At 43.9% G+C, this 21,618-nt stretch overlaps 1 protein-coding gene across 5 annotated transcripts in view; it reads right to left on the minus strand.

Moving 5' to 3' along the window:
* The window catches only part of CACNB2 (calcium voltage-gated channel auxiliary subunit beta 2), a 463,236-nt gene that overhangs the window by 158,244 nt on the left and 283,374 nt on the right, over positions 1-21,618 (minus strand). For 3 of the 5 annotated variants that reach the window (XM_075062308.1, XM_075062307.1, XM_032777577.2), the window contains one exon: positions 17,744-17,863. In XM_075062308.1, the coding sequence (XP_074918409.1) occupies positions 17,744-17,863 (120 nt within the window). Of the gene's footprint in view, positions 1-17,743; positions 17,864-18,661; positions 19,149-21,618 lie in introns of those variants that run through there. The other 2 variants (XM_032777581.2, XM_032777578.2) reach the window with 1 other exon arrangement.

Below are 21,618 nucleotides of genomic sequence, written 5' to 3' on the forward strand. Positions count from 1 at the left end.
ACCCTCCGCCCTGAGGCACCCCCCCCCGGCCCCAGCTCACCCCTTCTCTGAGCACAAGCACCCCGAGCACGCCGTCGCTGCTTCACTTCTCCCACCTCCCAGGCTTGTGGTGCCTACGCTGATTGGTGCCGCAAGCCTGGCAGGCAGGAGAAGTGAAGCATCTCACCGCTGCCCTGCATCCTCTCCGAGCACGCAATCGCTGCTTCACTTCTCCCGCCTCCCAGGCTTGAAGCATCAATCAGCTTAGGCGCCGCAAGCCTGGGAGGCGGGAGAAGTGAAGCAGCGACAGAGTGCTTGGGGAGGAGGCAGGGCAGGAGTGAGCTGGGGAGATCCCCTGCGTGCCGCCTCCCCTCCCCCTTACTTGCTGCAGGTGCCCCCCCACCCCACGCTCCCCTGCCCCAGCTGCCTCCACCTAAATGCTGGCAGTGACCGGAATGGCCAAAGATCCGGCCGCTGTGGTCGTTGCCAAAGAAAATGGCGCCCCCCAGCTCCCAGCGCCCTAGGCCACCGCCTAGGTCGCCTAAATGATTGCATGGCCCTGGGGAAACTCACAATAGTGTATGTTCATGGGACTCAGTGCAAAAAATGTGGGGAGTGAATCTAAATAATGAAATAGTTGGGATTAATTTCATATATGTTTCTTTATAACAACTCTTCAAGTAGTAATACTTTCAGTTCAAATTTGACTTAATAACTACAGCACTATAATTTATGTCTTCCAGAATACTGTCTCTTGCCAGTATACTTGCACTTCCCAAGAGCAACCAGTGCAGTTGATTCTTAGAATGGCACATTTGTAAATGCTTCCCTTCATTTTTAGTTTAATTGGAAAATCTAAGTGAAAACCCTCATGCGCAAGCCAGAGGCAAAATAGCAGAAGCTAGATTTTAGCCCCATGTGCTTTGCATTAGTAAATGTTATCTGAAGCTCGGTGTTAAAATCTAATAAGATTTTTTAAGAGTCCATTTTCATGTATGTCAGTTTATAGTGCATTGATGGAACCGGAAAGCAGCCTGGGAACCTTATCTTCCACTTCAGCACTCTGACTCCTCCAGTCAGAATAATCAAAGCAGCTATGTTGAGATTCATAGCCCTGCTTCTGAAGACCATTTCCCCCCTTTGTTTTTGTTACAGTGGTTGAAAATAGAGGACTGCTTGACATCTCTCATGCCTTTTTAAGCAACATCCGGAGGAGTCCCTGGATGCTTGGGTACTGCAAATTTTTACATAACAAAAAGTTGCCATTTCTATTTCCTATTACCATTTTACGTCTTCAAAGCTCGCCACAAATTAATTAATCTTTATCACAGCATTTTGTAAGTGTATTATTTAGCATTCAGTGCTAAAGGCAACATTTTTATATTAAAAACCCAAACTACATGAAACCTACCTGCTTTCTGGTGTCTTTACAAACACACGTCAGCCCAGATTCTCCAAAAAACAAGTGTAACACTTCAAGTAAAAATGAGTCAGTGTATGGTATAGTGTTGCAATCATGCTAAGTTCATCAGTTCACATAGCAAGAAGCCATACAGGTGGGCTCCTACTCCACTGGGTCTTCCCACCTCAAAAGAGTAGCTGTGACTGAAGCAGTACACTACCATTAACAGAGGCCAGGGAGGTGGCCCCTAATCCCCAGGCCTCAGATGCAGCAAGTTAGAAAACTTGTCACTATGACTCAGCAAACAAAAAAGTGAAATTTGGTGGATCCAAAATTGTATGAACAGAATCAACTGGTATGGTTCACTTCAGCAAAACTCATGCAGCTGACAAAAAGGCCTATGCTCATCTTTACAGAGGGGAAACCAATCTCCTTTATTTCTGGCATTCTGTTACAGTCCACTGTGTGGATTTCAAGTTCAGCTCTGTTAGACTATACACATTATAGGTATAAAATAGTTGGTTTGCGCATTTGTCATTCTGTATTATATACAATATTTTAGCTGGTTTTAAACAAAGTGTGCAAGTTACATTATTGAAAGAACACATCAAGCCACGAGTGTAGGTAAAGCTTGAGGAACAGACCCCGATGTTGAATACTTTTCTCAAATACAAGTGAAAGTCAACTGAAATTAATGTTGTGCTTTTTGCTCTATCCGTGGCTCTCAACCAAGGGTACATGTGCCCCTGGGGGAACGCAGAGGTCTGCCAAGGGGTACATCGACTCATCTAGATATTTGCCTAGTTTTACAACAGGCTATCTAGAAAGCATGAGCAAAGTCAGTATATACTAAAATTTGATACTGACAATGACTTGTTTATATTGTTCTATATACTATACTCTGAAATGTAAGTACAGTAATTATATTCCAACTGATTTATTTTATAGCTCTATGGTAAAAATGAGGAAGTAAGCACCTCTTCAGTAATAATGTGCTGTGACACTTTTGTATTTTTATGCCTGATTTTATAAGCAAGTAGTTTTTAAGTGAGGTGAAACTTGGGGGTACGCAAGACAAATCAGACTCCTGAAAGGGGTACAGTGGTCTGGAAAGGTTGAGAACCACTGCCCCATATCACTTTTATACAGAGTATAAAGTGTAAGTGTGGCAGGAGAGCAACATCAGCAGAACTCTTTAGGGGACTCTTTGAACTTTTAGATATTTTGAAAGATTGATACCCATTCCATATATATTGGAGGCACTAGCCACAGCTCATAGTTAAGGCTGAGTTTTGACATCTTTTCTCAGAGGGACCCAGTATATCCTCTCCAACATACCACACATACTTGGGCACAAAATGTATTTTCTATGAATATTCAAATAAATCTATTAATTAGTTTATTAATTAACATTAGAAGGATGCATTTATAAATTAGCCCTTGATGTCAGTCCAATTTTGGCCTGAATCTTTTTAATGGGACAACACACTCTTCAAACTTTGTACTGTGTATAGTTAAAACATGTAGGCGAAATGGGAAGAAATGAGGCTGTACACATATTAATAACTAAAGCTCGATCAAAATAACATTTTCGAAAAACATATTTTCATGAAGGAAATATTCAAAACCCAAATGTTTTTTCTAAATATATAAAGTTTCTTTTAAAATTTTTCAGCCAATTTTTAAACAAGCAAATGTTTGTTCAAAAAAGAATTAGATAAATTCATGAAGGATAGGTCCATCAATAGCTATAACCAGGATGGGCATGGCTGGTGTCCCTAGCCTCTGTTTGCCAGAAGCTGGGAACGGGCAACAGGGTATGGATCACTTGATGATTACCTGCTCTGTTAGTTCCCTTTGGAGCACTGGCATTGGCCACTGTCAGACGACAGGATACTGGGCTAAATGGACCTTTCGTCTGAGCCAGTATGGCTGTTCTTATGTTTATTTCATTTTGAAAGCAGACTTTTTAAAAAAAAAAATCACAAATTTTTACTGTGTTTTGAGAAGCTCTATTATTAATGACAGTTACTGATTATGGACAGAGTTAGGTCAGCAGCTCATGTCACTGTGAAGCAGGGCCAATGTGACATCAGAGATGACTCAGCTAATCACCACTCTTCCTCTGCAATTAATTGGTATGCTGCAATTCTGTTGCTCCAAAAAGAGTCAGTGGCCTGAGAGGGACTTTGTCAAGTGTTCTCATAGGTAGAAGACTTAGCCCAACTGATTACTGCTCTTAAAGACTCCATGGACACATGCTACCAGCTCCACTCGTGAGGCAACATCTCCCTCTAACAAAAAACTTCTGTGCTTTCTCAGAGGGCAGTTCTACACCCATGCATACACTTAAATGAAGTAGTTCTTCTTCGAGTGCTTGCTCATATCGATTCCAATTAGGTATGCGCGTGCTGGGAGCATGTTCTTCGGAAGATTTTTACCCTAGCAACACTCGGTGGGTCAGCTGGGTGCGCCTTGGAGTGGCGCCGCTATGGCGCCGGATATATATACCGCTATGGCGCCGGATTCTTACCGCCCGTGTTGGTCGTTGGAACTGTGGAGTGCTGTTTTACTGACCTCCACCTCCCTAGCTACTCATAGTTCTCTAGTTACTTTTTGTGTATATAATTCAAAGTTATATAGTTATAGTTAATTCTTACCATTCATAGTTAGTGTTATAGTTAAGAGGGGTTCGGGGATTAGCCCCTTCCCCACACCCAGTGCCGGGGCCCATGCCCGGTTCACCAGGTTTCAAACCGTGCTTGGCCTGTCACAAGCCGATGCCGACAGGAGATCCACACGACTTCTGTCTTAAGTGCCTCGGGGAATCTCACCTGGCAGACAAGTGTCGCATTTGCAAGGCCTTTAAGCCGAGAACAAAAAAGGAGCGGGACTTTCAGCTAAAACAGCTCCTCATGGAGGCGGCTCTTACCCCTCCGCCCCAAGCGCTGGACAATTGGCGGGCAGAAGTGCCCCCTCGGCACCAGACCGCACCGGTACAGCCAAGGCCTCTCGGCACCTGCAGTCGCCAGCACCGAAGTTGACTCAGCACCGTTCCCTCTCCCCAAGGTCGAGAAAGACTCCTGCTGCTTCTGTGCCACCTGCACCGCAGCCAGAGAGCTCGTCTAAGTTGGATTGCCCGGCACCGACCCCTGCCGTGGCACAGATGACGTCGGCACCGTCAATTCTGGTCCCACAAGGGCCGTCGAGTCCGCTGCCTGTCAGCTCCCCAGCGCGAGCCGTGGTTGAGCTTACTATTCCATCCATGCCGGAGACATTCTCAACGGCAAGGGATCTGATTGCCATTACAGAGTCGACGCTGCCTCAACCTCCGGCACCACCAGTGCGGGTAATACAGTCTATCAGCAAGCCTGCCTTGATAAGACCATCCTCTGTCAGCACAGCAGAGCAGCACCGTTCATGATCACAGTCCCACAGACGTTCTAGACCCCGTCGGGGCTCCCGCTCCTGGTGCCGCTCGCAGTCCCGGCACCGTTCTCCTCCTCGGTACCAGTCGCACTCGCGGCACCCTTCAGTATCCCGTTCACCGGCCCGCTACTCTCGCACCGTTCCAGCTCCCGGCACCTCTCCAGGCACCGTGATTCCCATAGCCACTCCCAACGTCGAGCCTCGAGATCTCGGTCGACCTCCCGGCACCGCTCCGGTCACAGGTCCCGATCTCATTCCCAGTGCCGGTATGCCTCCCAGTACCGGTCTCCAGTGCCGAGTAGAGCAAGATCCGCTAGAGACAAAGACTCTGCCCAGGACTTTTCAGCCCCTCCATGGCCATCCAGACACACATCAGTGTCATCCCACACGGACAGCTCTTATGCACAGAACCGTGATTCTGATGTGCCCACCAGAGTCTTCCAAGAGGCCCAGGCCCAGGACCATGGCCCCCATCAGTGGTCACTCTGGACACCTTGAGCGTACCACCAGGCCCAAGGCGTACCAGTAGTTCCGTCCCGCTCTGTCCCATCAGAGCACTGAGTGCCAGTGGCGACAGTTAGCCGTCCCCCTCCGACTGCTACGGAGGAAGCCCCAGTTCACCCTCCATACTCCCAGGTTCCACTGGAGCAGGAGGTCACCCAAGAGCAAGAGGCCACACAGGACTCACTCGTCCCCGGCATCTCCTCTTCTCCAGATGAGGCGGTGGCAAGAACATCCTCCTCAGGCCCTCCTCCAATTGACCTGAGAGCCCATCAGGACCTCCTGAGGAGGGTAGCACTCAAAATGAACCTCCAGGTGGAGGAGGTCCTGGAGGTAGAGAACCCGGTAATGGACATTCTGTCGGTAGATGCGCCCACCAGAGTGGCCCTACCATTTATTCAGACCATCCAGGCCAATGCCGATACTATATGGCAGTCTCCAGCCTCTATCCCTCCTCCGGCCAGGGGAGTCGAGCGTAAATACATGGTGCCCTCGAAAGGGTATGAGTACTTGTATGTCCATCCTTCTCCCTGCTCACTAGTTGTTCAGTCTGTTAATGAGAGGGAACGCCATGGCCAGCAGGCACCTGCCCTGAAATCGAAGGAGGCTAGGCGAATGGACTTACTCGGCCGCAAGGTGTACTTGGCAGGTGCCCTACAGCTCCGGGTGGCAAATCAACAAGCCTTGCTTAGCCGCTTTAACACCTGGGTGGTGGTGGGTAAGTTTACGGAGCTACTCCCTCAAGACTCCCGCCAAGAGTTCGCTGCCCTCTTGGAGGAAGGGAAAAAGGTGGCCAGAACTTCCCTCCAGGCTTCGTTGGATGCAGCTGACTCAGCAGCCAGGACTCTGGCCTTGGGTGTTGCTATGAGGCGCATCTCATGGCTTCAGGTTTCAAGCCTCCCACCGGAGCTCCAGTACACCATTCAGGACTTGCCATTTGATGGTAAAGGTCTCTTCTCGGAAAAGACTGACCCCAGGCTGCAAAGCCTAAAGGACAACAGGGTCATAATGCGCTCTCTCAGCATGCATACACCGGTGACCCAACACAGGCCTTTCCGTCCCCAGCCTCACCACCTGTACTCTGCGCCTAGACAAAGACAAGACTTTGGCAGGTGGCATGGCCGAGGTGGTCGCAGACAACAGTCAGGACCCCAAGGGGGCCAAAATCAAGGTCCCTCAAAACCACCAGCGGGACCAAAGACGAACTTTTGAAGGTGCACCCGAGGGCGACGTACCAGTTACAGGCCTGGATCCTTCTCCTCCCTTCTCCAACTGTCTCTCCTACTTCCTCCTGGCGTGGTCCCGGTTAACTTCAGATCGCTGGGTCCTACTCACGGTGGAGTATGGGTACCACCTCCAATTTATTTCAACCGCGCCCTCCAATCCCATCCCTCTTCAGGGACCCCTCTCACGAGCAATTCCTCTTGCAAGAGGTGCGGACGCTCCTCGCCATGGGAGCTATAGAGGAGGTACCACAGGACGAAAGGGGCAAGGGGTTTTACTCCTGTTTTTCCTAATCCCCAAGTCAAAGGGAGGTCTCAGACCTCTCCTAGACCTGCGAGGAATCAACCAGTTTATGATAAAGTTGAAGTTCCGCATGGTATCCCTGGGGACCATAATCTTGTCCTTGGATCCTGGAGACTGATATGCCGCCCTCGACATGAAGGACGCGTACTTTCACATCACCATTTTTCCTCCGCATAGGAGGTACCTCCGCTTCGTAGCCAACCGTCAGCACTTCTAGTTTACGGTCCTGCCGTTTGGCCTTTCTACAGCCCCAAAGGTATTTACAAAGTGTTTGGCCATAGTCGCCGCCTAGCTCCACCGATGTCGGATACACGTTTTTCCGTATCTGGACGATTGGCTCATCCGAGGGGCCTCCGAGACACAAGTCACCCAGCATGTGGGCATTGTCAAGGACCTAGTCACACGTCTAGGCCTGATGATCAATATAGAAAAATCCACTTTGGTTCCCACGCAGAGGTTAGACTTCATAGGAGCTATCCTGGACTCCAATCTAGCCAGGGCCTGCTTACCACAGCCACTGTTTCAGGCGATGGCAACAATCATCTGAGGTCTACAGAATTTCCCGACAACCTATGCTCGCACTTGTCTCGGACTCCTGGGTCACATGGCTACCTGCACATTCGTGACCAAATACGCCAGGCTCCGCCTCCGTCCTCTCCAAGCTTGGCTCAACTTGGTATACCGCCCGGGCAGGGACCCAATAGACACGATAGTCACCATTCCTCCGAGCACCCTACGCTCCCTAGACTGGTGGCTGACTCCCTCCCTGGTGTGTGCAGGGATGCTGTTCCATCCGCCCCAAGCCTCAATGTCCCTGACGACGGACGCATCATCTCTCGGCTGGGGTGCTCACCTCGGACACCTTCGTACTCAAGGCCTCTGGTAATCTCAGGAGCTGGCATTACACATAAATGTCCGAGAACTGAGAGCAGTCCGCCTGGCATGCCAGGCGTTCCAGCAACATTTACAAGGCCATTGTGTCTCAGTGTTTACAGACAACACAACGGCCATGTACTACATAGACAAGCAGGGAGGGACACGTTCCTGCCCCCTTTGTCAGGAGGCCATCCAACTGTGGGACTTTTGCATAGCCCACTTGATAGACTTGGTAGCGTCCTTTCTCCCAGGGGTTCGGAACACTCTGGCAGATCGACTCAGCAGGTCCTTCCTGTGTCACGAGTGGTCGATTCAGCCGGACGTTATTTATTCTGTTTTCCAGAAGTGGGGATTTCCCCATGTAGACCTGTTCACTTCCCACGTGAACAGGAAATGCCAGATGTTTTGCTCCTTCTAAGGTCTCTCCCCGGGATCGATCTTAGATGCTTTCCTGATGACGTGGAAGAGCCAGCTGCTTTATGCCTTCCCACCATTCCTGCTGGTTCACAAAGTCCTGCTAAAACTCCACAGGGTCAGAGCGTGCCTAATCATGATCGCTCCAGTGTGGCCCAGGCAGCACTGGTACACCACGTTGCTCGACCTGTCAATAGCCAACCCAATTACCCTGCCACTCCACCCAGACCTCATAACTCAGGACCACGGCAGACTTCGCCACCCGGACCTGCAGGCCCTTCACCTCATGGCGTGGCTGTTGCGTGGCTAAACCAGTCAGAGTTACGTTGCTGTGCATCAGAACGACAAGTTCTCCTGGGTAGCAGGAAACTTTCCACCCGGTTAGCGATTCTGGCCAAGTGGAAGCGTTTCTCCTGCTGGTGCGAAACGCATAATCTTACTCCCACTGAGGTCCCGATTCCCTCTATTTTAGACTACCTCTGGTCTCTCAAACAGCAGGGCCTAGCAGCATCATCACTGAGGGTACACTTGGCAGCCATCTCTACCTTCCACCCAGGGGAAGGTGGCCGTTCCGTATTCTCACACCCTATTGTTTCGAGCTTCCTCAAGAGCTTGGAGTCTTATACCCCCAAGTACGCCACCCAGCCCCAACCTGGGACCTCAGCCTGGTTTTAACCAGACTTATGTCTCCCCCATTCGAGCCGTTAGCAACCTGCTCGCTACGCTACCTGTCTTGGAAGACAGCTTTCCTCATAGCCATTACATTGGCCAGACGAGTCTCTGAGCTTAGGGCTCTTACGGTGGATCCGCCGTACACTGTGTTCCACAGGGACAAGGTGCAGTTGCAACCATACCCAGCATTCCTCCCTAAGGTGGTTTCGGCCTTTCATGTTAACCAGGACATCTTTCTCCCGGTCTTCTTCCCAAAGCCACACTCAACGCGACAGGAGCAACAATTGCACTCCCTGGACGTCCATAGAGCGCTCGCATTTTATATTGAGAGGACAAAATTCTTTCGTAAAACGCCTCAACTGTTTGTCGCGGTAGCAGATCGAATGAAAGGCCTACCTGTTTCCTCTCAGAAGATCTCATCTTGGGTGACGGCGTGCATCCGCACTTGTTATGATTTGGCTCATATTTCCCCAAGCCACATCACAGCGCATTCTACCAAGGCTCAGGCTTCATCTGCCGCCTTCCTGACTCGTGTACCTATCCAGGAGATATGTCACGCAGCTACCTGGTCTTCGGTCCACACCTTTGCTTCACATTATGCTCTGGTTCAACAGTCCAGAGATGATGCAGCCTTTGGCTCAGCAGTTTTGCATTCTGCAACATCTCACTCAGACACCACCACCTAGGTAAGGCTTGGGAATCACCTAACTGGAATCAATATGAGCAATCACTCGAAGAAGAAAAGATGGTTACTCACCTTTGTAACTGTTGTACTTTAAGATGTGTTGCTCATATCCATTCCAAACCCGCCCTCCTTCCCCACTGTCGGAGTAGCCGGCAAGAAGGAACTGAGGGGCAGTTGAGTCGGCAGGGGTATATATCCGGCGCCATAGTGGCGCCACTCCAGGGGGCGCCCAGCTGACCCACCGAGTGTTGCTAGGGTAAAAGTCTTCCAACGAACGTGCACGCGGCGCGCGCACACCTAACTGGAATGGATATGAACAACACATTTCGAAGGACAACAGTTGCAAAGGTAAGTAACCATCTTTACTCCCTGCTGCGTAAAGGTGAACATCTCACTCTAAGCATGAAGATCATTAATGGGGGAAATGGATGCCCCCCTCTAAGCCCTTCACATCCCCCGTTATCTCCCCCTCCGCATTCTTTGTGAGCCTTCTGTACCCTCTTACATTCTAACCTCTCTCTCTCAAAATGACTTCCCATTTTCACCTTCCCCATTCGTCTGGCTCCCAATCCCACCAGTGGTACTCGTTATATATTTGTACAAACACATAAAGAGACTGTAACCTTCAGAACTATCTAAGGTAAATATGAAATTTATAATAAAAAACAATCCAAGGAAATTCCCAGACAAAAAACTACATTAAATTGAAATTAAAATGGAAAATACATATCAGTAATTTAGGGTAAAAATATTACAAGATTGTTGTAATTATCACACAAATATTATAAACCCAGAAAATTCAGAGTTAAGGTTAAATATAAAAGAAATACAAACTTGTTAAGGTATCCAAACAACCAACTCTCACCTTTTCATGTTCTCTGTATGTATATATATCTCCTCACTATATGTTCCATTCTGTGCATCCGATGAAGTGGGCTGTAGCCCACGAAAGCTTATGCTCACATAAATGTGTTAGTCTCTAAGGTGCCACAAGTACTTCTGTTCTTTTTGCAGATACAGACTAACACGGCTGCTACTCTGAAACCGTAGCTGTGTTCCACAGTGATTAATTACATTAAATTGGTTTTTAGGGACAAATTAGGTTTCTTTCCCATAATTTTTTCACTATAGGACACAATTAAGATTGTGTGGGTGCCATACCTGTTCATTCCCATACTTAAATATGGTTGTATTTCTTAAGTTGAATTTTAACTCTGATTTTCATGTTTATTTTTGGAATAATTGCAACATTTTTGTAATTTTTTTTTACCCTTAAGGTTGGGCAAACATTCATAATTTAACTCAAGTCTGTCTTTTATTTGTTTACTCTGAAGAAAACCCTTATTCTACCATATAGCTCCTTGGTAAAGGCAAATGACAAGCGTTACTGTTTTACTGTTAAAGTACAGCGTCTTTAGGACAGCGGGGCCAACTGCTGAAAGCAGTGAGACAAATTCTGGGTTGCAGTACACTCTTGCAGAGGTTAACAAAAGTAAATAACTCAGGGCCATTAAATCTCATTTAAGTCAAGAGGCTTGGAACAGATCAAAAGTGATTAAATATTACAGTGCTTTACTCTTTAGAAAAGCTGATAGATGACACACAGATACATGGAGAAGTTTTTGGAACTAAACTCATCTGTAATACCCATGTATATCTGCTAAAATTCACACAGACTTTAAAAAAGGTGGATGTGCATATCTTCACATTTTGAACAGCTATGGGGGTGCACTAGCACAATGAACTTCACGATCATAAAAAGAGTGGATGTGTTATGTCCAGTTCACAGTTCTGCAAACATTGACATTCCACTTCCCCCACCCTTACCCTTACCCCACAGAAATGCCTAGTCTGGCATAATGACTATGCATCACATAAAAAGAACTTATTCCATCAGAAAGCTGTTGAAAGACAACACATAGCATGTGACTGGTCGCCTTATTCTCAAAACCTGCCAGTATAGATAAACATCTCCAGCAAGGCGAGGCAGACAAACAGATAGTGAGAGAGCAAGAGGAGGAAGAACAAGACATCCTACTCTGTAGAGTTTGCCTGAGAGGATTGAGACACTTTGTTGTACTACTGAGCTCAATTATCTCTGAAGATGCTGTACCCCTCAGAAATAAGTACTTGGTTCATCCTGATTATAGGTTAAAATGCAGATACATTGTTGGGAAAGGTTTCATTTTATTTCACTGACAGAACCTTTTGGCACATGTAAGTAAGAATTTGTCTCAGTATATCAAATGCTTCCTGTAACTCCTTTTGTACAATAATTACAGAATATTTTTTTAAAGTTACTACATTTTCTCCATGTTTTCAAAGGCAGGCACATATTTCTACAACAGGTTATGTGCAGTCAGAACTATAAATCATTTTTCTTAACACTATATGTGATATTTTCACATAATTCACCCAGAAGCATCAAATTTCAAAGCTTTACTTGAGTTAATATAATTTTCATACCAAAATGTATACAAGCCTCTAAACTTTTCATATACACACATTAAATTAGGTTCTGTGCATGGAACTGACATTTCAGTTTCTCTTCCTTTGAGTTCTTAATGTTACAGCATAAAGGCCAAATCCAGGTCCCATTCAAGTAAATGATAATTTTACAACCCCTTCAGTGGGATCGAAACTTAGCCCAAATATATATTTAAAGGAACAAAAACCTTTTCATGTTTAAAAAAAAAGAAGAAAAACTTCTATTTGGAGACATCCAGAGCCATGACCTTTTTTCTTTTTTTTAAAATCTGAGATATGCATGATGTAAGTTTGAGAGCTATAATTCTGAACTGTAGACACTTGAAAAATAAAGAATATGGTTTAAAATTAGTTATTTAATTCAAAGTGATGCATAGTTAATACACAAAATTAGTGAAGAGTTTAACTGGATTTTAAGTATTTGCTTTCCAGTCTAAGTAGCAGCTAAAAAGAACATTGATACAATCTCATACAGAGCAAAGTTAAAAATAGAGGTCATGGTGCAAAAATCTTATTATTTAGACTGTCTGTTCTTTGAGAAAGGGACAGTTTTTTCTTGTGTATGTATAATGCCTGGCACAATGGGGTCATGATCCTTGACCAGGACATTTAGGTACTACTCTATTACAAATAAACTGATACTAATCATTTCAACTGAGGTAATGCTGAAGATATGCTAGGAACTATAAAAACATTTGAAAGGAATAGTCCATGACTCACAGTTTATAATCTTAAAAACATCACAGAAAAATTTGATCTACTTATTGAAGACAAATAAGACAAAGGGTAGTAGTTGTATGGACCAGTTCAGGAAGGTTTCATGCAAAATAACAGAGACACTAAACAGACCATTGGGGCTGACTTCATTGGCACTGGGAAAGGACAAGGAGCTATATGATAAATGTTTTTTCTTCTTAAATTTACCCTAGTCCATATATGGCACTAAAGTTAGGGGGAACCTCTCCCATTTTCAACTCAGTTTCCCAACTCATCACACTTGCTTTCTGTATAATAATAATTCATCTTGTATTGGCAAGAGCCAAGACAAAAATGGCTCATCATTTACAGTGTTTTGTTTCTCTCAGTACTGTCAACCCCAAGCCTTCAAAAATAATGATTAACTTCATGAAAATCATGAGATTTTAAAATCAGATTGTTTGATTTTTTATAATTTACCTTCTGACTTTGGAGTCTTTTGGGTTCATATTTTCAATCAACAACAATGAAAAGAATAAGGTAACAAAGTTCAGCACAAACTTTCTGCTCAGACTCAGCTACTACTAGAATTCTTCCTTCAGGATTGCTCAGCCCACATCCTAGATCATCTCTCACCTAAATAGCTACTCTCACCTTCCTTGTGTCAAAATTAGGTGACAAACCACCTTTAAAGGTAGCCATCCTGCAGCAAAAATACTTCAGAACCAGACTTCAAAGAGAAACTGCTGAGCTTCAATTCATCTGCAAATTGGAAATCATCAGCTCAGGATTAAACAAAGACTGTGAATAGCTTGCCAACTACAAAAGCAGTTTCTCCTCCCTTGGTTTTCACACCTCAGCTGCTAGAAGAGGGCCTCATCCTCCCTGATTGAACTAACCTCATCATCTCTAGCCTGCTTCTTGCTTGCATATATATACCTGCCCCTGGAAATTTCCACTACACGCATCCGATGAAGTGGGTATTCACCCACAAAAGCTCATGCTCCAATACGTCTGTTAGTCTATAAGGTGCCACAGGACTCTTTACTGCTTTTACAGATCCAGATTAACACGGCTACCTCTCTGATACTCGAAACCACCTGTCAGTGATCCACATACCAAATATTGATCCTGCTAAGAAAAGGTTAACAGAGTGTTTAGGGAAAAGACTGTTGGTCTGTCACACTTTCTCCTTAGACAGTGTTTCAGTCTGCAATCAGATCCTGTACATAGAATCATAAAATACCAGGGATGGAAGGGACCTCAGGAGGTCATATAGTCCAACCCCCTGCTCAAAGCAGGACCAGTCCCCAGACAGATTTTTGCTCCAGAACCCTAAATGGCCCCCTCAGGGATTGAGCTCACAACCCTGTGTTTAGCAGGCCAATGCTCAAATCATTGAGCTATCCCTCCCTCCCCTACATACTTGCTTCATATTAACTGGGCACACAGTTCTAGGTTATCTTACTCAAAGTCCAAAGCTACTACCCAATTGTCCTCACATGCCTCATTGGTATATCTCTTTCTACAATTTTAAGGTGTTTCTCCTCTCTGTAAGGAAGAAACATGGATGTTCATTAAACTGTTTTCCTAAAGTGCATGAAACACTTTGACAGTTTTATATCTAGTCTTAATTCTCCGTCATTTTCCCTTCAGCCTCTGCTTTATTCATGAATGTCATCCATTTCTAATTCTTATGACAAATAGAATTCTAATGACTCTATTTAGGATCAACATTTCCACTCACAATGTGAAAGAGAAAAAAGTTAAAAGCAGCTGCGTCACTTGCTCCCGACTGATAGTACATAAAGACAAAGAAAAGACGGGCACACTTGGAAATCGGAAATCTATACCCAGTGTTTGCAGCCTGGTATAGTGAAGAGTGAAATAATGTGAAGCTAACTTACTATTTAATTAATTTCATTATTCATCAAGGAGGTGAACAACTTATCCATAAATGGAAGTAGCAAAATATTTCCTGTAGTATTTCAGAGATATGCAACTAGATTTAAGCTATTCTGGTATTTGTTTTTAGAAATAGTTTTTTAAATTAATGCGATGATAATCATAAAATGTAGATTACTTTAAATATTAGCCAACATATGTATACAACAATTTATATCCTATAACCACGTAGCCATTACAAACTGTTCCTCCAGTGCGTTTTAATTCCTTTTAATGCACAGATGATTTAAAACATCAGTTTTTGTGCGTTTTACATATTACTGAAACACCATTGTTATAACAGCTTGATTGTAGCAATGCCCTCACATTTCAACTGTTTACAAGCTGTCTCACAGCCAGAGTCAGACCTGGTGACTATTCTTCTGCCAACTGAAGTGAGAATGTTGTTTTGATGCACGGAAATATAGTTTTTAAAAATGAAGGTCTGCTGGCAGTTTCTCTGTAAACTACTATGGCAGCTGCACTAGAGGTCATGAATATTTTATAAGGGCTGTCCATGCAGTCAAGCCAGCATCGCTAAACAAAATTCCCATAGCAACATTCACATAGATTTACTCATCGCTAAAAGATCCATCAGCTCAGGAATAAGTGCTCTAATGCTACTCTTATTCTAGAAGATGTTATTACTTGAACTCTTCTTTTAAAAGCTAAATTATTTTACTAATAAACCTGATCTTTTTTTATTTTTTACTTTTTCTAGCAATAGTTGCTTTGCAGTTCCTAAAACAAAAGCAATCAAACTAGAGCAACCCTGACATACTAAACTGTGGTTAACCAAAACTCCTGTTATCCAAAGATCAGCTAGCATCTTTTAAGGGGTGGGTAAGAGACAGAGGGGGAAATGAAACTGCACTTGCATAGCACAGAAGTGCAGCAGGAGCGAGGCTGCAGAGAGATATCCAGGAATAATGAAGACCAGCAGGCTCTAGCACCTCTTGAAAAAGGTGGTTTGGGAATGCTTGTCAGCAGGGCCTGTGCAAGGATGTTTCGCGCCCTAGGCAAAACCTCCACCTTGCACCCCCACACTCGTGCCCCCGCCCTGAGGCACCCCCCCTCATGGCAGCTCCCCGCCTCTGCCCTGAGGCATCCCCCTTGCGGCACCACCCATCCCAGCTCACCCCTTCTCCACGCACAAGCATGAGTACCCTGAAAACGCCGTTGCTGCTTCACTTCTCCCGCCTCCCAGGCTTGCGGCACCAATCAGCTTAGGCGCTGCAAGCCTGGGAGGAGGAGAAGTGAGGCAGCCACGGCGTGCTCGGGGAAAAGGCGGGGCAGGGGTGAGCTGGGGAGGGAGTTCCCCTGCGTGCCGTCCCCCCACCCCTTACATGCTGCAGGCGGCCCTTCCCGCACTCCCCTGCCCCAGCTCCCTCCGCCTAAATGCCGGCAGCGACCGGGGCGGCCGAAGATCTGGCTGCCGAGGTCACTGCTGAAGAAAATGGCGCCCCCCAAATCCCAGTGTCCTAGGCGACCGCCTAGGTCACCTAAATGGTTGCACCACCCCTGCTTATCAGATATCTATTAAAATTATAATTCTCAAAAAAGACTTGGTAATCCCCTCCTTCCCTCTTTGTCTGAGCCTTCTGGCCTTCAGAAAGCTGTCTCTCTGTGCACCCTGGTGACTATCTGAACTGGCCAGTTCTCTCTAATCAAGTGTATCTCAATAATCTGAATTCCTGCTATAATGAAGGTTTAGGTGACTCCAAGAACTTTGTAAAACTAAAGGTACCATAAATGAACAGAGGTGAAGCTGAATATATAAGGAAATTGACAAAGTGGGAGAGGAAAGAGTGGGGACAGAAAGATCACAGGAATGAAGGAACAGAGAAATGGAGGAGAGAAGTAAATGGAAAAAGGACGTGAGAGAGGGAACAGAGAGAAAGTAGATGAGAAAGAATGAAAAGACTAGATTCCAGTAAACTTCTTAAAACCACATATGAATACAATAGAAAAAAATTAAAACTCAGGAAAAAGAGACCTTGAAAAAAATACATTGGAAATGGCACACCAAGATCTGAGACACAGCAAAAGGAAAGAAAAAAAGATAAAAGAATGAGGAAAAACAAAACAAGGGATGCAAATATATATGTAGTATATTAATGATAAGTACAACTGATGCAAATAATTAAAATGCAAAGCAGAGAGAAACATACACACACACACACTTTTGTAGTATTGTGACTATAAAACTTTGCACTTGCATATGCATCTAATGGAAAATACATAAGTACGTTGGTGAGATCTAAGCCTCATTTAGCGTTTATTAATCTGCCACTACCTGCCAGGAGCATGGAAGTACAGTAGAATTTCTGTGAGGGCCTCAAACTTCTCACAAGGGGTTCTAAAATCCTGATTGCCCCTACTTTAGTAGGTAAGTGAAATTTGGTTTCCTTAACAAGAAAACCAATACAATCCTCTTAAAGAAAATGGGCTAGTGTAACTGCCTATCTTTACTTACACATGCCATGTCGGGAACAATCCTGTACATGACGGATAAAAATCTGGACTTCCAATGCCAAACTTCTATGACTGAATGATATACACCTCTACCCCGACATAACGCTGTCCTCGGGAGCCAAAAAATCTTACCGCGTTATAGGTGAAACCATGTGATATCTAACTTGCTTTGACCCATTGGAGTGTGCATCCCCACCCCCCCGGAGCACTGCTTTACCGTGTTGTATCCTAATTCTTGTTATATCAGGTCGTGTTATATCGGGGTAGAGGTGTGCATGATTTATGGGGCTAAATGATGCTCTGGAAAGACCCCCATAAAAAGAACTTCATGACTTGTCCTTGTGTACTAGGAATTGATAGGTAATATAACAAAATGCAAAAGTTAGTTCAGTTCTTTAAGTAACTAAACTATTTTTTAAGCAAACTGAGTCTTCTAATACAGACAGGGCAATCAAGAATGGCAACTTCTGTCTTTAATCAGTTTGTTTGATGAGTGCAATTTCCAAAAACTTATGTAATTTCCTTAACAAGAGATCTTAGGAGGTATTTTTAAAAAAAAATATTTAGAAAAACATTTCTACCGGTAAGCAAATGAAACAACAAGCTCTTAGAAAAAGAACAGGTTAATGAACCTGTGATGTGAAGAAGTGCCTTACCTTTGCTTTTTCCAGCTGTGCCTGGGCCTGTCGCTCTGCCTCTCTCCGCACTGCCTCCCTGTCTTCCTCCAGAGATACATCTGAATCAGATGGACGGCTAGTGTAGGAGTCTGCCGAACCCTGCACAGGAAAAGGAGAAATAATGTTACAAATAGATGCAGCATTTGCAATAGAAGGGTGAAGTGTTCCCATACCTCTTCTATAATTGTACGTTTGTAGAAATACCTTGAAAAGAAAAAAGAAAAATAAAGCAGCAGACACGATCAGTTAGAAAAATAATATTAAGTAGGGGTTTCAAATCTGGAGACCATCCAAAAGTCAGGTCTCTCTCTGGTGGTTTATTTCCTGCCCTGTCTCCACATTCTAATTAGTATGCTTTTTGGTAAGCAGAGCTGGTTTCTGTGTAGAGCAAGGGCAGTGGTGCAGTGCAGGGCTGAAGGACATACAACAGTTTCAAGGATAGCTTCATAAAAATCAAAACCATAAACAAGGACATTTTAATGCCAGTGACAGAACAGATTGAATAAAAAACTGCAAAGTCAGTATTAACGATTACTATTACACAAGATCACTGCAGAGAGCTGTAACCAATGCCTTCCATTTTAATTTTAGGGCACCTAACACTCTTCCCATCAGAAATGAACGTGGCTCAAATCCATCTCAGCCTTTTAACAAAAACATGCAAATGACCACAAGTCAAGTTCCAGCTGATTAAATGTGTCTCAGCTCAACACCTGTGTGCAAGTATTGCTGCAAGAGAACTAGTCAGAATACTAGAATAGTTCCAGCTCTGATTTTTGTCTCATCTTACAATCACAAGAAGAGAATTCTGCTAATTCAAACAGAATGAAAGCAACTGTCTTCCTTTACTGTACAATTAATAAATAAATATGCTAACAATGAAAACATAGGGCTTACACAGATATCAGAATTCTTCAGCCGTCCTCCTTTGGCTCTTTTCAGAAGCCTGATCCAGGTGGCCTTCATTAGCCAGACAGCTCAGTTATTGTCCGCAGCTGCAGCGCCCGGCACTGATTCTCACAAAACATGTGCACACTGAGCACCGCAGAATCACTGCTCCTTTCCTATCCATGCTCTGCTGCAAGCTCCTTCCTTCTCTTTCCTCTGCCCTTCAAGCTTTCAGACACCCTGTTCTGAAGTATTTAGTTCAAGTAAATACTTAAATTTTCCAATGCCAGTAAAAAAGACTTTAATAATGAAAAAAAAGCCTAGTATATTGGTTCAAGTATATTGTAAGAGATGTTTCAACTCAGTGCAGGAGATGATACAGGAAAAGGTCTTTGTTGTTTTTTTTGCCTGTTAAAAATAGTACTTATAAGAGAACCTTTTAAAATCCGGTGCAAAACGTATTCAGTGATATTTACAAGTACAAAGTTCATTTCATCTCTTCAGAGATTGGATGGGGGTGGGGTAAGAGGCTTTTCACATCACTGGGCATGCTCTATATGTACAGCCTTTTACGCAGATGCTCACATCACACTGTGTTGTTAGTCTATGTCAAATTGCCATTTTACATCTCAAGGGTAAACAGCTGGAAAATAGCAAGGTCCCTGCAAATCTGGAATAGCTGGCACAGTGTCTTATTTTCATCACATATCAAACTACATTTCTCTCTCAGAAAATCCAGTTCTGTCATATATGCTCCTCATTCCCAATTTAAAACACCGAGTCAGAATATGATCTCGGTTACAATGTAAATCTAGACTAAAACCAATTTATTCCGTTTACTCTGATGTACAAGAAGAGTTTGACCTACTAACTGTGGCATTTTTCCCACACTAGAAACCAGTAGGTAAGAAAAGCAGTGAATAATTGCAACACACACATACCCACAAATACTGGATGCTAAAGGTCAAAAATATATTTAGTTTTGTGCATTTAGTTTTAATTTGGTTTAGTCAGTCATAACCTATAATCATTTTCCAAAATGATAAGTGATTGACATAGCTCTGTGTGTTTAACTAGGACATTCATGACACAAATTCACAGGCAGCTATGTACAATCTAAGTGCAAAAGGAAATCTCAGTCTAGCTGACTTTGAAGTGTCTGCCTTTGATATAAATTCAGTTACATGAAAAAGGAAGGATAATAGGAAATTCTAGCTGAGAGCAGCAGTCACAAGATATCTGGTATTATAAGTCAGACCTTCTTAAAGAATTAAAGGCATGTGGCCGGGAACGTCTAAGGACCAAATTCTGCTCTTATTTATGTATGTGAAAAACAGAAGCAACACCCCTACAGCCATTGGAATACTCTGGATTTACACTACTGGTGTAACTGCTAATGTACTTTGGCCCTAAATTAGTAGTTTAAAAGAAAGGGAGAATTCTTAACTTCCAAAAACTTTTCTCTAGAAGTTATAATAGTTACAATTTTGAATTCTGATGAAGCTGCCTTTGAACTGACATCTAGAAAACTATTTTTCAAGAAATGTTTTGCTTACTGTGAAGGCAATACATATATTAGGCTAATTTTTCTAATTAACAATGGGATGGGGGCCCGAGAGACTTTACAACCAAAGCACTTACTACGCTAAGCACCCACACAAGGAAGTAAAAATAAAATAAAAAACACATTTCTATCTTGAATATTTTAGATAGTCTTATCTGTTAGGAGAAGTACCAGAGGTTCTGTACATCTTAAAGTCCTTGTCCACATTATTTTAATTTCTTTAAATTTCTCACCATTGCTACTACTGATACAGCTTCACTAGTGGTTACAATGGCAGAAGAGTAGTACAACAAGAACAGTTTTAACTGCATCACTTGTATCTCCTCTAAATGGTGTTAGATGACACTGTGCTTAATACACTAGTGACCTGTATCAGTTCTCCCATCATTACCAACAAACGGTGCAGCTGCAACAGTTGGAAATGTTAAGGAGAATCCTCATCCAAATACAGCCTAAGGGTGGCACGGTGGCTCTGGACTCCCTGTGCACTCAGGAGCCCCAAGAGTACTGCATTTGCTTCACGAAGATTGTTTCCTACAGCTCCCATAGGTGCAACTCCACACTGCCTCTATTTCAGGTCTATACTTAGCCACCCAATCAGACCTTAAACAGTATTTAAAAAACAAAAAAACAATTCTGTTACTATAGCATTAAGGTTGAAGTTTTAAATCATGAGTCAATTCCAACTTATAATTTCCACAGCAATTCTAATGTGCCTCCTTTGTGAATACATAGTATTTTTCCATTCCAGAATGTGATATTACCTTTTTTTTTTTTTCCTATTAGCTTTTCTTCCCATGGGGCAACACTATAAAAAGGCAGTATAAATGGTCTTTGATCCCCATGAAAAGTCAGAGAGCTGGGAAGTAGAATCCTCTGCCCCAACTAGTCAGGCTGTCTGCTCAACTAAGCTGGGTCTGCTAAAATTGTGCGTAGACAGCTAATATCTCCTTTTGGGCCAGTGAGTCTGTGTAATGCACTGGCTGTGTCCAAGGTTGGCCACAATCCCTCCACAATCCTAAAATGTTACAGTGATCCAGTTTAATTTTGTGCTGCATGTACAAATCACGCTGCTAAACAAGATTATTTTGCTAACGGCAAACACAGAGAGATATAGATTTGCTGTAAAAATGTGGAGAACACTGTAGAGATATGTCTGTAGAAGATTATAATTGAGGCCTGGTCTACACTATGCGTTTAAACCGATTTTAGCAGCGTTAAACCGATTTAACGCTGCACCCGTCCACACAACGAGGCCCTTTATATCGATATAAAGGGCCCTTTAAACCGGTTTCTGTGTTCCTCCTCGACGAGAGGAGTAGCACTGAAATCGGTATTACCATATCGGATTAGGGTTAGTGTGGCCGCAAATTGATGGTATTGGCCTCCGGGCGATATCCCA

This window comes from Chelonoidis abingdonii, chromosome 2 (genome assembly GCF_003597395.2).
Source record: "Chelonoidis abingdonii isolate Lonesome George chromosome 2, CheloAbing_2.0, whole genome shotgun sequence".
NCBI lineage: Eukaryota > Metazoa > Chordata > Testudines > Testudinidae > Chelonoidis > Chelonoidis abingdonii.